General features: G+C 39.6%; 1 protein-coding gene across 3 annotated transcripts in view; it reads left to right on the forward strand.

Annotated features, from left to right (window-relative positions):
• The first annotated feature begins 926 nt into the window (after positions 1-926).
• LOC139129504 (gamma-aminobutyric acid type B receptor subunit 2-like) overlaps positions 927-15,401 on the forward strand; it is a 35,785-nt gene continuing 21,310 nt past the window's right edge. Inside the window, exon 1 of one of the 3 annotated variants that reach the window (XM_070695141.1) lies at positions 927-1,143. Coding sequence is in view for 1 of the 3 variants with exons in the window: in XM_070695139.1 (XP_070551240.1) it covers positions 1,135-1,139 (5 nt within the window). In the remaining 2 variants the exon portion in view is untranslated. Of the gene's footprint in view, positions 1,144-11,062; positions 11,345-15,401 lie in introns of those variants that run through there. The other 2 variants (XM_070695139.1, XM_070695142.1) reach the window with 2 other exon arrangements.

Below are 15,401 nucleotides of genomic sequence, written 5' to 3' on the forward strand. Positions count from 1 at the left end.
TACTTTTTTCAATCACCGTTGTACCTTGGATACAGTGTTTACATTGGTCGTATGGGTCCCATACGATTTTGAGCGCAGTTCCGACGACTGTATCCCATTAAAGTGTAACCTGTTGCTTATTCCCTAATGTCGCCCACGGCGCTCAAGTAATTTTTCTGTATTAATTCCGACAGTTGCGCACTTATGCAAGATTAATGCTCAAATCATTGGCGTTACAATTTCCCTTGTATTGTATTGCCATGAATCCGTCTCGTAAATCAGGATTTTCTTGTAAAATACAATTTAGTAAGTGCAAATGTGTGCTCCCTCACTTGCTTCAAGTAATTTTTCTGAATTCATTCCGAGAGTTGCGCATTTATGCATGCTCCAATCATTGGCGTTGCAATTTCCTTAAGCTTGTATAGTATTGTCATGAATCCGTTTCGTAAATCAGGTTTTTCTTGTAAAATACAATTTAATGTAAATACAAATGTGTGCTCCCTCACTTGCTTCATGTCAATTAGTGTTTGAAGAAAGTTTAAAATTTGAATTAGTTCGGTTCATTCATTCATTCATTTATTGATATCGTTGGTTATAGAATTGTATCGTTTTTTTATTCGTTTGCTTGGCAAGCATTTTCTTTTTCGTAAATCTCTCTCTCTCTCTCTCTCTCTCTCTCTCTCTCTCTCTCTCTCTCTCTCTCTCTCTCTCTCTCTCTCTCTCTCATACACACACACATTAACACACTCACCAGTTCTGTGTCAATTTCCTAGATGTTGACAAAGTTGTCTGTGTGACAGGCCTCCAGCATTACCGTCTGTACAAATATAACGATTTCTTTCTATTCACCGTCCATGCCTTGATTTCGCGGGTCACTGCGCATGATTCCAAACGTGATGATTAAAATGATGACGACATCGAGCAATTACGGCAGAATACATATTTACAATTGTAATAATCTGTGAAGCCTTTCTGTCACCTTCGGCAAGTCCGCTCTCTTCAATTAACGGATCCACCATCCTTCTGACACTGCCGGGGATGCACGGGTAGATGTCTAACAGGTCTTCCGCGTCGCAACGCCGCTCTGTATTTTGTCAAAGCAGTTGCCGTTGGTGACAGCCCAGAGGATACAATCGTAGGCGAGGGTGCGTATCAATGATGTAGGTAGGTTGACGAAGCGTTCATCTTTCACCTTTACTTTACACAAGTCTGAAAAAAAACAACGTTGTCCATGCAAATTTTCATCCCGTCGATACCCGTTCAGGTACAACAGAAAGACCGCTCTCACAGTGGGAAGGTTACCGTATACGGGTCCCTGATTTCCTCAGTTTTATTGAAGACTTTCCATCGGTTATGCTTGGATGACCATTCCGCGTAAATATATCGCTGAAAAACTCCGAGAGTTCGAGATGAAAACCATAACACTCCGACTTTATTAATATTGTATATTACGCTTTCACACAAACCTGAGCGGCTAATATGACGCACACAACACCTATGGAGGTCCGCAATCACTGGCAAACAAAACGCCACTTCGCAATGCACTGGCTAATTAAACACTTCTCTTCTCAATCACGGAAACCCTCCTTTCTGTAGAAGTTCATGTTAACACTTTTAATAAGAGACGATGGTGCGTAAAATAGTGTGGTACCAGTGACCAGTCAGTCAAGCCGAAAGCTCCGCACTTTGCGCCCAGAGGAAAAAAATTGCACCTTCGCAAAGACCGGTTTACTTTTCCTCGCGTGAAGCCAGTAACCAAGTGACGGATTTTTTTTTCAATTACGGAATCCATCTGTTCACTGTTGTCAAATGGATTACTCTTTTAATTTGCTTGAGCTAAACTGGGTGGCTTGTACCGAGGAAAAGTGATAGCTCAGACCCTAATGAACACCTGTTTATTAATTCTGGGTTTCGCACATTTCATATTTGGCAGTGGTCATTCATCAAAAAAAATAAAACATCGACTGAAAAAAGGATAGTACATATAACGCCGTTAAGGTAGAACGCGCCTCGGGGTCAGATTTTTGGGTTTTATCAATACTCTTCTGATCTATCACTTGTTGGAGCTCCATTTAAAGCTCTTGGTGGAAGAAAAGTTTTCGCCGGCTTGGTTGTTCATAAATAGACAATTTTATTCTCCCCGATAGAGATAACACAGCTATGGCGGCCATTTTGAATTTCAAATATCGGGAAATCTTAGGTAATTTGTCTCTCTGTAATACAAATTTTTGAACGGGGTGACCCATGATTTTTATTCTTGCTTTGGTAAGAGAGGAAAGTTGGAGCAAAAGTTGAGTATTGAACTTTTGAGGCACATACTACCGTAAGGTAATACATGTAACCATGGAGATAGAAACGGCACCATGACATAACGCAACGATACAAATATATTGTTGCTATAAATCAAATTTGAAATCGGCGACTCAACATGTGGGCAAAAGAAAAATCAATTGAAACCCAATGAGTGAATTATTTCTCATAATTCAGACGTCTTGTACGTCATGCATCTGTCATAATCCTCGAAAATTTATATTTTACGCTCTCTATACATTAGCGTCCTCAGACGCGATAAACACCGAGCAGTTCCACTCGATTTGTAATTAGAATATCGGGCCGAGCACGGAATCAACGACATGCCCTATTACTGGATCACACAATTCAAAAACAAAACAAAACAAACAAACAAAACAAAACAAAACAAAAAAACAAAAAAACACTGCGCCAAGTAACTTATCGGAGAGTGGTATTCCGCGTTCAACTTCAAAGTTCGTATTTTTTCGTCACAGCTTGTTATATTGTGCTGATTCATATCGTCTGATTTATTCATGGCATGCATGGCGGGGGTCTTCAAACAATGGAATTGCAGCATAACGCGTACGGGCAAGTGATAATTTGTACTTTTACATCTTTTCTAACGTCGCTATTGTGTGTCATCTTATTGTATTCTTTATGGCGTCTAGATCTGACTTACTGAACCACAACACTGTATAAATGGACACTGATACGCTTACACAAGTTAAGAGATCAGAGAGACACTCCGGCACAGACTCATGGATCCACTTTCTCACTGGGGATACTCTGATGCATTGGGCGACTGGGCCGTGAGGCCTAGCCCTGATTCCGCATTCATAAACAAGTCCTAAGTCTAAATCGTCACTCGTCAAATCCAGCGTCTTCTTCGTATATTTTTCATCGAATAACGACATGTGTTACGCGGCGCGGGGGATTTGTAATGGAATTTGTTTCCAAAACTGTTCATAGAGATGTCTAGAAACGTCTCAACTTGCGGGAAAGGTATTTAAATGCGGAATTTCGATGGGGAGACCCAATTTGGGTCTCGCTTTGCGAAGTACAAAATGTATCCCCCCCCCGATCGATGGACACGAACACTGGAAAATCACGAATAGGATATGATTTGAAAAGATTTAAAACAAATGGAAGCCGAAATCGAGCACTTGCAAATACTAATTGAACTTGGGATGCAAGGATTTAGATGCCTCAACACAGGGAATAAATGATAGGAAAGTGGCACGGACGAGTGGAATCTAGTGAGGTTCTGTTGTCAGGAGATGGTTGGACGATTGCTTTGTTGCGTAGAACAGAGTCCACCTTAGCTCACTTAATTTGAGGTTCTAATTTAATTCCTCGACTGTTTCTGTTCAGATCTCGGCTCTAAGCTCCTCGCTCTCCCGCCATCTCTTCGATTGTCTTTAAACCCAAACATTTCTATCCACCAGTTGCCCTTTGTTTCTTCCCGCATATCTGTCATGTCTGGGCCAGGCATGTTACCAATACCTAGTTGCATGACGTCGGTACTTCTGATAATCGGCGTTGCCAGTGGCAATCATTTGAGTGCCTCTATATCAAGACACGCATGTACACCAAATTAATATTTTTGATGGCAGGGAATTTGGTAGTTGGATCTAAAATAATGAACCCTTGACAATATCATAACTTATCACTTAAGCAGCGGTTGGCATGCGTGGTAAACTATATTTTATAACTGGACTTGTATAATCCAGAGTAGACGTGGCCCAAGTCTTTGACGAAAATAATTTTGTGAATTCAGTGTAGTTGAGAAATTGGGACTGGTGTTTTGCTTTGTGTTGTTTTTTTTCTGAAAGATGTAGTGAAGTTATCGCTGGATCCCGGGAGATACTACCTACCGCGTTCACTCTACGTAGGCTCAAATCTAATGCATGCATCACGAGATTAAATGCGAAGACGAGCGTTGTTCTGATCATGCTGCGATCGTCACTCTCAAAGCATTTCACACAAAAAAGTATCATCAATTCGTTCTAGCCTTCTGAAATGACTTTATAACACATGATCATCAACTTGAACCAAGTCTAAATCCGGAATCGCACCAACGGACAGTGTCATCGCTCCAAGAGTAGCGAGCTTAAAAAAAAAATAAAAAAAACGCTCCGGGGTCCTAGCGATTGACGTCATTCATGATCGGGTTTGTGATTGTGTGTGTCGTGATTGTCCCGTTAGAACTGGAGAAGGGTTCTGATATGAGAAAGAGTATAACAATTATCGTCTTTCCGTTGCAAAATCCATGTATTCACATTTAGAAAATTAGCGATGCCTTTGTGACACAAAGCCTCGAAAAGGATGTTCACTGACGCACGTAATCACGGTAATTGTACCCTATACGTGCAATAACAAAACATCAATTATTGAAATGTTTTCAGATGGATAATGTTCATGTAACCACACAAGTTTTGCACAAAGGAACGAAAATTATATCAAATGTGAAAACACGGAATCTGTTCTCTTTTGCTATATATGGGTCAGTGGGCCTACATTTGCAGTTTTCCCATCATATTATTATAATGACTGTCAATCCACATTGGGGAGCATTTTTCATCCAATTAGTGTTTCTTGGCGGCCGGCCGGCACTTTCTTTGATAACTGCGCCCCGAAACGTGGTTCGGAAATGAATAAGGCGCGATGTCTGTTTCAAAGAGCCTGGTCTGCCCATGTCTGATATCTGCCATCTTTCGCTCACACACGGCAGTTTCCATTCCCGAAGCTCAGTCAAATTCTGATAATGACGAACTCTCCCTAACACAGGTACGATACGAGACGCAGAAATATCTTCCGCCTGAATTTGGTGGATACCATGAAACATAAGGACGTTACACCACTGCATAAAGGATACTTTGCCAATTTTGTTCTTTATGGATATACCTCCTGTATTTCAGCACAGTTACTCTAGAGTAACCCTGATTTCAGTTTTACGTGTAGACGGAGCTACATGTTTTGTCAGACGATGATTTTGTGATGTCTTTTGGAAATGGTCACACATGTACAAGAAAGGATTGAGTGTCTTTTTCGAAACAGAATAAGACTCATATTCATTTTTATTCGGTAATGTTCCTTCACTTTAAAACAGTCTTGCAACAAATTGTATCAAATTGTAACGCAGACTCCTCCATCGTATACAGTTATAATGGATCATTGTCACTTTGCACTATTTTGTCTCAGTACCGTAGTTTCTTGGTAGTCCCCCAAGCACACTTGGTTAGCACCGGGCCGGTAAAAAGTTTGCTTTACTTCATGCGCATTTTAGGTTTCGGCTGCAAGTGATTATTTGCCTTAACACGGGTAAATCGTCAGCGATGATATTGTGGGCCTTACATTAATCATGCAGTGTCTTTTAAACTAGCAGACGAAGTATTTCAACACTTGTTATAGGAAGTGGATCGAGAAATGGGGAGGGCTGAAAATAAGCTGATAAATCGATCAATAACACGCGAAAAAGTCAAAGGGCGCAGTTATTGGGGCATTAATTTCAATACCACGGATTCCAGTCTTGATGAATCATTCCGCTTCGAGATGTTTTCGTCTTTTCTGACTCTCACATACTTCCTCTGCTCCCTGCACAACAATACTCCCATCTCGAATTGTAAGACGTGAAATTGCTTTACCCCATGGCGACGGATTCATCCTCGGGACGGATAAGTAATATCCCACTTGCTCCATTCACTTTACACCTCCCAAACGTTGCAAAGCGGATATACGCGAAGACAACGTGGCAACACTTTGGGTTTGCCCAGAAGGGGGCGCGTGCTTGGTTATTGTTCCAACTTACCTTTTGTCGGCCGTGTTAGAAGTGCCACAAAATAAACTGGCTAACATGGGAGACGATAAGCGATAGACCACGTATAGAACAACAGCAATCTTTTTCAGTAGACGACTGTTCGGTATACTTGTTTGGTTTATCATCCGTATCAATCGTTCCAGCGGCAGGACGAACTTGAAACACACTCTCGCAAATAATATACTGATAGGCTTGGTGGGAAAGTGGTTTAGGGTAACTGCCTCCCTATCATGATCATGAGGATTGTGAGTTCGGGAGTTGGTAATAAGTTCGGAGTAGCTACCTAACTGTCGGCGGAAATTGTATCGGCGCTTTTCGTCGACGTCTGTCGATTGAAATGGATAAATGAAATAAATGAATAAAAAATAAATTTTAAAAGAGAAAAAGTCGTTTCCCTCATATCACATACACAGCGAGAAAAAGGAAACGCTGGCGTAAAATATACAACAATTTACAGTAAAAATACAACAATAAAAAAAGACAAAACGTTTTTATGTAGGGCTACATTAACTGCAAAAGCAGTGGATTGTATCTGTAACTTTGTCCCAATTCAAAATTTTTTATCGCCCGGATAAATGCAGACATACATGTGGTTGTCCGTAAAGCCCTGGGTAAATCATCGCTTAAATTGGCCATGCGATTGAAATATAGGTGGCGAATAGAAAGTTGGTTGAAGCGATTCAATCTTAGTATATTTGAATCAGCACTTAGGCGGCCGTGAATGTTAGAAGATTAAAACTCAGCAAACTTATGAATGTTCACAGTATATATTCCAGTAGGCCTGGTGCGTTTATGAAAGAACATATGGTCAAGCACCTCTCTGCGTAATGTGAGAGAAACTGCAAGGTCGAGTAGGTTTTCACGTTTTTATGCGAGGCGACAGATATTTCAGAAAAATGATGATTTGTGATTTTCCAAGGGGTTTCAAGTAGTGACTTTAACTTTGATACATAAACCGCTGCTTACCTGAAGTACCGTAGCGCCATTGTTGCTTGCAACTGAACATTTAGCGAAGGCCAACAGAGAGGGCTGAGTTAGCCGTGGGCAAGCTGGATTTCTTTCACAAGAAAACTATTTTCAGAATATGGACCGGGACAAAAAAAGGGATCTAAATTACCTTAGTTATATCTAGGAAGCTAGACACGCGAATCACGTCTTGACACAGAAGCCACGTTTCATTCATTAGAAGACGGCCTTTGTCGGTTTCAGGAGCTGTGACCTCAACGGTTATGTTCCAGGAAGGTTCGAAGAAAGTGTGAAACAAGTCAAAAAGCAGCCTAAGGTAGCATGTTGCCACGAGAGTATCACGAACATGACAATAATGTTAGCAAAGCAAGATCTTGAAGTCTTTGCGATTCTCGACGATCACCTTCAACAAAGAACTTATCGCTGATGGAAGATTGACCCTCCACCGTTTCAAGTTGGTCTCTCGCGCGATAAAGCTAAAGCTCACCACAAAATAGGACCCATCGGCCAATCGAAGAAAACGAAGAAGATGAAAATTAAATAAACATAAATAATCTCACAACTCATTTATGTACTAAAGATGATTTACATAGCTTTGCATTATACTATCGTTCAAATAAGGAATTATTTACCGCTATTTGAATACAAAATGGCGGCCATCCCCGTGTTAACTCTATAAAGAAAAATAAAATATTTGATTTTACAAAATTTAAGACCGTAAAAACCTTTCTTACTCCAAAAGCTTTAAAATGAACCCCCACAAGTGGTAGATCAGAAAAGGATTGTTAAATTTGGGAGTCCAGTTTTCCGTCCCCGAGGCGAATTCTACCTTTACCTTAAAATCGTCCACAACAAAGGCAGTTGAAATCTTATTCGACATTGAACATTCCATCTTTAACTTCCCTCAAAGCTTGATTTCTTAAATGTACCTTGTGATGTATATTCCATGACCACGTGGAGGCCAGTCGTTCAACATGTCGATACTGTCTGTTTTGTTATGTCGTCCGTAACATGTGTATTGATGATAACAGAATGTACTGTCCAGCTGAAATGACGTCCAATTAAATATTGTATATTATAAAACGTGACGTTTTGTAACATTCATAATTCATATTAGACATACTTTTAGGAGAATAGGAAGACAATGTCCTTAAATTTTATAAAAAAGGACTCTAGCTTTAATAAATAACATCAATAAATATATCAATGAATAAATAAGCTTATATAAATAAAATTAATTAATAAATGGACATTATCAGAAGCCAGGGCTATTTCCCATTCAAATGAATGGTCAATTCGAACGTGTCAGACAAAGGGAAACGATAATTTAGGTCAAAACGTTCAAATAATAGTTTGTAGGCTCTTCCCATGTGTAACAAGTTTCTATTGACGCCAACCATTCGTTATTCATGGTGTACACGATCGGGTAGCGTAAACGTGATGGCAACACAATAAATGTATTTCTCTCCAGAGGCCTGTAGGTGTAAAGAGTGCGTTGATATCGGGTAAGGAGTTGAACAGACCACTATTATTTTCATTCCGTTGGTTTTGAAATTGCAATGTAAGATCTTCTGTTCAGTTGAATCAATTTCTTAAAACGCCGGTAATGCTAACATTTGATGATTTTTTTTTCACCATTTATTTTTGATATCAACCATAATTTCTTGTTCTTCTCCCCAGAGCTTGTTGGTGTATACAGTATACAGCTTGACAAACTCAGCCTGTCCACGTGTAAACTGCGTTGTTTCTGTTAACAATTGAATTCTAGTTCAGACTAAGAATTCAAATATAAACACTGCATTTTACAGCTGTAGACGCTACAAGGTGGATGTTTCAATATTCCTTTGGGAGTAGAATAAGAGCTCACAATTGACAATACAGAATAAAAATAATTGAACACTCGTCAAAATTTAGCATTACTGGCCCTATGAATTTTACGAATAGATATTTATCCCCGATGTTCATACACAAATAATGTGACAACCAGTAAACTTTGCATGTAGCATCAATAATGCCCTATGATATTTGGCGACTTTTTCAGCCCTGAGGGACTGCGCATGCGCTAGAGGCTCGCGTTAGGGATAGGGTAAACACGTGAGCCTGCTTGCACGTGTGTTTACAAAATAATATGGTAGAACGACTATTAAGATGAAGCGTGTCGGAGAAAACAGGACACCCCGCTATCTCATGGACAGATTGTCTATAGAGTGTCTTTTGCAGTATCGTCATTTGCAAGGTTTGTCTTTGTGATGGCGTTGTTTTGACTTTGCTCGGTACCATTACCTTTGTACCTCTATGGTGAAGTATACAGATTGCTAATATGTGACTACCGGCGGATTTGCCATCAAACTCTCATTATGTTCGCCAAGGATTTGTGAAAACGTTCAGCGATCATTAGCTATTGACACTACGTTGACACAACTATTCATGGCGAGCATTCATGACGAGGAAAAAACACCCATTCACTTTTTCTTCAATCATCCCTAGATACGCGCTTTCTTTTCCGGCGTGCGCGCGATTTCACAGAGTAGTCACCGTTATCAACCTTGCTCAAAAGCTTTATGGTGTATGCTTCAGGGACCGACTTTCGGACTCTCAAACTGTAGTCATGTTTGGTATACCGTTTGTGGAGATGGTGGGGGTGGGGTGAGGGGTTGTTTGAAGTGCATGGAGTAAAAAACATTTTCACCGGCTTAGTTTTGACAAAAACGAAAATTTTATTTTTCCACTTAGCGTTTACACAGGAAAGGCGGCCAGTTTGAATTCCAACTGTCCGTAAATGTTAGGTAATTTGTTTCTCTAGTACCGAATTTTGCAAAACGACCCCTGAGTTTAATTCTTAATTTCGAAAGGGGCGGTATAATCTTTCAATACAGAAAGTTTTAGCAAAAAGTTTTAAGACTTTCAATTTTCCAGGCGCGTACTATCTTAGTATAAGGTTACTAAAATCCGAACAAAGTAACATGTCTAGACTCAATGTACATAGACTTCACTCGAATCATCAGCCATCAACAGATCCATACATATAGATACACTCAGACACAGCTACACAGTCACAGACAGACATATATATATATACACAGTATGTATGTATGTATGTATGTATGTATGTATGTATGTATATATGTATGTATGTATGTATGCATGCGTGCATGCGTGTATGTATTTATGTATTAATGTATGTATATGTATATGCATATGCATATATATATATATATATATATATATATATATATATATATATATATATATATATATATATATATATATAAATCACGTACATTGACCTTGTTATTCTGGCAGTGTAATATCACACAATAGTGATACCGTTTACAGGATTTCCGTATCACCTATACTTCTGACGTCAGCAGTAGGATAATGCAATCGGGACTTTTTCTTCTACTAGAGGGTCTACGACGTTTAATATCGCGTTGATGAAAATAGAGAGGGTTCTGTAGAATTGTTGGGAAATTTCGTGACCATAAATATTATGATGGAAATCTAGATGTATCGTTAAAGATGATAGTGGCATTTTTTCTGTTACTCAATGTGGTGAAGACGATGGCGTTCACGGTTCACTGTCGTCTGCTACTAAGTACATATACCAGCTGGTCAACCCAGCCGTAAATCACCGAGTCACCGGCCGCCGAAATCGACAAATTCATCACAGAATTGTAAGAACCGAAGATACCAAATTCCATAATTTAATGCTGTCAAGCAACTGGTGAAATTGTGAGCAACGACATTGGACATTGACGTTGAACTTCACTGAGAGGCTTTGTCGGAATACTCCTCCCAATACTATAATTTTTGTGTGTTTTTCTAATAAATTTTCAAGGACCTGTCACGCTGCGCGGTGTCCCAATTCTCCTAACCACGTGACAATATCTACGATTGGCGCCCCGGCGGGAAAGGTGACGCCTCTTTTGGACTTCACTCTCCTATTGGTTCGCCCTCAACGATATCTCCGAGATTTCCATCATAGCGTATGGTATGGTTTTAATCCCCGTTCTCCTTGATTGAAGCCTCATTCACTGTTCTTGATGGCGGGGCCAGGCTGAACGCGGGCTCTTGCTGCGTAACACGACAATTTGACTTGCCTCTTGTTCAGTGTGTGCACACTCGTCCTCACGGTTACTCACCTCTCGGCGTGGGCTCCCAGTAGGCAGTGCGACAGAGCGTAAAGCACAAATCATAGGAGACAGCAATGAGACACTAGGATTGGTGGACTAGAAGACGTAGCAGACAAAGAGAAGCTGTCGTGCAGTGCCTTTCCTGTCGCAGAAAACGGTGAGTGTCGTGTCAAACGTGTTATCATGGTACAATACAGAAAATTAGCCATAATTCTTAAAATTAGCGCATCGATTTCGTCTGTACACAATGTCAACACGCTGTCTCCATATTTTGCACTTAAAGCAGTTATCTTCCATTTATTTTGCAGACCCTATATATCTTTGGTTACTGCCAATAGGCATTGCCAAACTCAGACTTTTGAAATATTAACCTTTCACTGAAACCAACTCCAGCCAAAAGATGTTAACTTCATTTTACTGTACAGAAATGCCATTTTCACAAAATCCTGGCCGTTTTACCTGATAATTCCTTCCTCACGCCCGCGCATGAATTTCACAGGGGTAACGTGGCTGAATGTAGATGTAGCAGATTTAGAAATTTGTCCCTTCGCTTTCGCGAGATTAATATGAACAATCATCAGTCTTTTCGAGACTCGATAATACCTTTCCTCCAAAGGTATGTGTGTGTGTGTGTGTGTGTGAGAGAGAGAGAGAGAGAGAGAGAGAGAGAGAGAGAGAGAGAGAGAGAGAGAGAGAGAGAGGTGCTCCGTCTATTCATACGTTATTATCAAACACAAGGTAACGGTGGACTCATGGCGTTCGTTTACAATTCCAAGTGTTTGGGTTCAGTCGGTCTGATAGCGATTACCTGTATAGCCCAGATCTCTCAGTTGTTCTTCAAGCTTTTAGACTCCCTTTCTAGGTTTCCCGTCGTTGGTTCTCTCTGAAGGAATAGAACAATGTTATCAAAAGCAAATGGAGGTCAGAAATATTACCGACGAGTGTGCTAAGCAACACATTGCGTGCCGCTAAAAATGTCGAGTAACATTCTCGAGAATTACAGCCACTCCAATTGCACTTGCGCAGCCTTGTTTTGCAAATGTTGCCTTGTAGCAATCTGTACAGCATCACTGACATTGAACCGGGCTGTTATTGTGTCTTCAGGACAGTGACTTTCCCAGGGTACCAGGCAAATATTTCATGGTCGATGTACCAGCAACCACAGCAAAAATAAAAATACACAACAAAACAAAAACAAAAAAATCTGACAGTGAATTCAAACGTAGAGTTTCCTTATACTTGGGGACTTTGATTCTCGAAGGGTGCGTTCATAAGAGAGAGAGAGAGAGAGAGAGAGAGAGAGAGAGAGAGAGATTTCCGTCTATTCATATGTTATCAACAACAGGGTAATGCTTAACTCAATTACCGATCGTTTACATTCCCATTTGTTGGGTTTCAGTTAATGACGGACACTGATAATCGATAGCCGAGACTAAATCTCAATTATTTTGCGTTTTTTTTTGGTTTCTATCTAAACTGGTCACAAATATTTGTATCCCTTGTATTCTTCTTATGGTCTGAAATGTTTCCCTAAATGCGAATTACTCGTGATGGACTGAAATTCAATGTAAACACCTGGGAGTTAGAAGCCAGAGCAGAGACCAAGTCTGCATATCGTGAAAACATCGTCAATTTTAACAAACCGCCATCAATTGCAACATGCTGACACAGCAAACATTACTGGTCTGTGCCAGTAAGGTTACGGGCGTACCTGGATGTTTGTGACACATATTTTCACTCAGAAACGTCCGCTACCGTCTTGTAAAGTCTGCTAGTACAAACCAATGTATCAGTTTATGAAGTTCATCAGATCCGTTTGGTACGTGTGTCCCACCTGATTAATATTTGAAGGATTAATTTACAGACATTTTTAATCATGTTTTATCCCATTCATGAACGTCTAAATCAGCAGAAATATTAATCGTCGGAAAAAATTCGAGTTGGAAACGAAGACGTGTGGAATGTTGGTTCATTTGCATATTCAAATACATTTACAATAATGTTATCTGGAGCTGTTTTTAACACTTATTATGCAAAAGTCTAAAAAATTCACTGTGATCATGTTTGATAAAATACTAAAGTATATAAAAAGCGTGGTTTGAAAGAAGTTGCGCAAAAATCATCATTTTCTAGTTTGATTTGGACCCATCTCCACTCCAAAAAATTAGCTGATTTTAGAAAAAAAAATTGCCCAGACAATGTTTAGTTTATATGAATATAAAAATATGTAAGTGTTGTACGAACGTTAAATAATTTAATTAAAAAGAATAGCTTTTGATATCTTTTTTCATAATTTTTATCCTAAAAATGAACTTTTTTTCATTTTTCTTGCATTCTAAAGTATTGAATCTGCAAACGCCATGCTTTGTATGATGGGCGATATTATATTTGGCAAGCAAATTCTAGTTCCATTCGAATATGACCCAGTCGTCATTGTACTGTACACAGACGTTGATTGTATTGACAATCTTGACACAGCTGACCCTTGCAGTAAGGAAGTTACTGTATAACAGCGCAAACCGATGGAAAATACGCAAGGCGTCACAGCTATTTGTGTTTTCAATAATTCATATAACATATACAAATGCGCATACACATATCGCGTTGAATTTTGCATTGCATGGGCAAATCTCAATGGATCCCTTTGCCGTGATCATTACGCTTCAATTATTTTCTACAATGGACATTCTGCAGAAGAAAAAAGTATTTTCTTTTTGTTTGCGTACATCCACCAGGTTCACCTACATGTAATATGATCAGCACGTGACGATGTATTTATGCGATGAAGTAATGTTTGGTTTCTTTGTGTCTGGTAGGTTTGTTGTGCCTGCTCTTTCTTCTATTTAGGTCAGGCTCAACCATTTACAGAGCTATGCCTGCATAGAAACCATATTGAGTCCTGATAAATTGCAGCTTTGGGGCTAATGTCTTATTTCAATTTGCCAGCAAAATTTTGCGAGAATGAGTTTGCGCGTGTATCGCCATATGTATTTAGACACGCAAATGTGGCACTCCCGGAATTACATTTCAATCCACGTTTTTAATAACGTGTTTACGAACGAACGGCTTGCCCCTTGCATTTGTTTGTCTCCGAAAACCTCATTTCTGCAAATCTTCACTGAAAATTTCATTTTTTATTTTAACAAGGGGAAATATCGACAAGGCAAGTCACACACGATGAAATTTGCTGAGATTTCTTTGCTAGAATTTCTGTTAGACTTTTACCGCAAAAAACGTCATTTGTTGTTACTGTGAATTGTTGTGATGTCATCAAAAACCAACGACGTCGTTAAATGGCGATGCATTTTCGCTCGGCTGTAAAAAAAGAGAGAATCTAGACTCTTTACAACGGATAATACCCCCCCCCCCTACAAATCAGATTAAAGAACAACACATTGTAGATCGCAAGGCGGGAAGCACGCAAATCAACGGACAATATGGCATTTTTTTCCCGATTGATTAGTTATAATATTTTTCAAAGTAACTCTGACCGCACATATCTCTCCCCTGATTGGATACTTAAAACCTGTGCATGGTTTAACATGGTATGTACAGACGTCGCCCTTTGCCACTTTGGAATTAAAGTAACCAGCGAAAATAGACCCAAACAAAAATATAATATACTACTTTACTAATATACTAATATACTTCTTTTATTATTGATGCTAGACCAGTTAATTCTGTTGTTGTTGTTGTTGTTGTTGTTGTTGTTGTTGTTGTTGTTGTTGTGTTGTTGTTGTTGTTGTTGTTGTTGTGGTGGTGGTGGTGGGGGGTCGTTTTGTGTTCCATAACTCGTGGCAACTTTTCAATCCTGGTGAGAAGCTCGTTTTGGAATCAAAGACCAATAGATTTTGTTGTTGTCGTCGTTCTTTTCATTTTACACAGAAGAAAATAAACGCGAAGTGATGTAATAATTTCATCGAAGCTTGATGATTCCGAGTAACTCTGAGGGAAGGAAAGCCAGCTCTCCACGCTGGGCGCCTGTCAGACAAAATCCGTGACGTAAGAGGAGAAATCATTTAGTTCTACGTTGCAATTTTAAAACAGAACCCTCTCCAAAAGAATGCAGGAAAAATGATTCTGTTTTGACGTATTTACAAAACCAATTCCCCGTTCACGTTATTTTGAGACTTTGCAGAGGTGACCTTCGTAATTACCACGACAAAGGTCACGCCATTCGGTCGACCATACTTTCTTTCGGTAAAAACCCGTCG

This window comes from Ptychodera flava, chromosome 3 (genome assembly GCF_041260155.1).
Source record: "Ptychodera flava strain L36383 chromosome 3, AS_Pfla_20210202, whole genome shotgun sequence".
Classification (NCBI taxonomy): domain Eukaryota; kingdom Metazoa; phylum Hemichordata; class Enteropneusta; family Ptychoderidae; genus Ptychodera; species Ptychodera flava.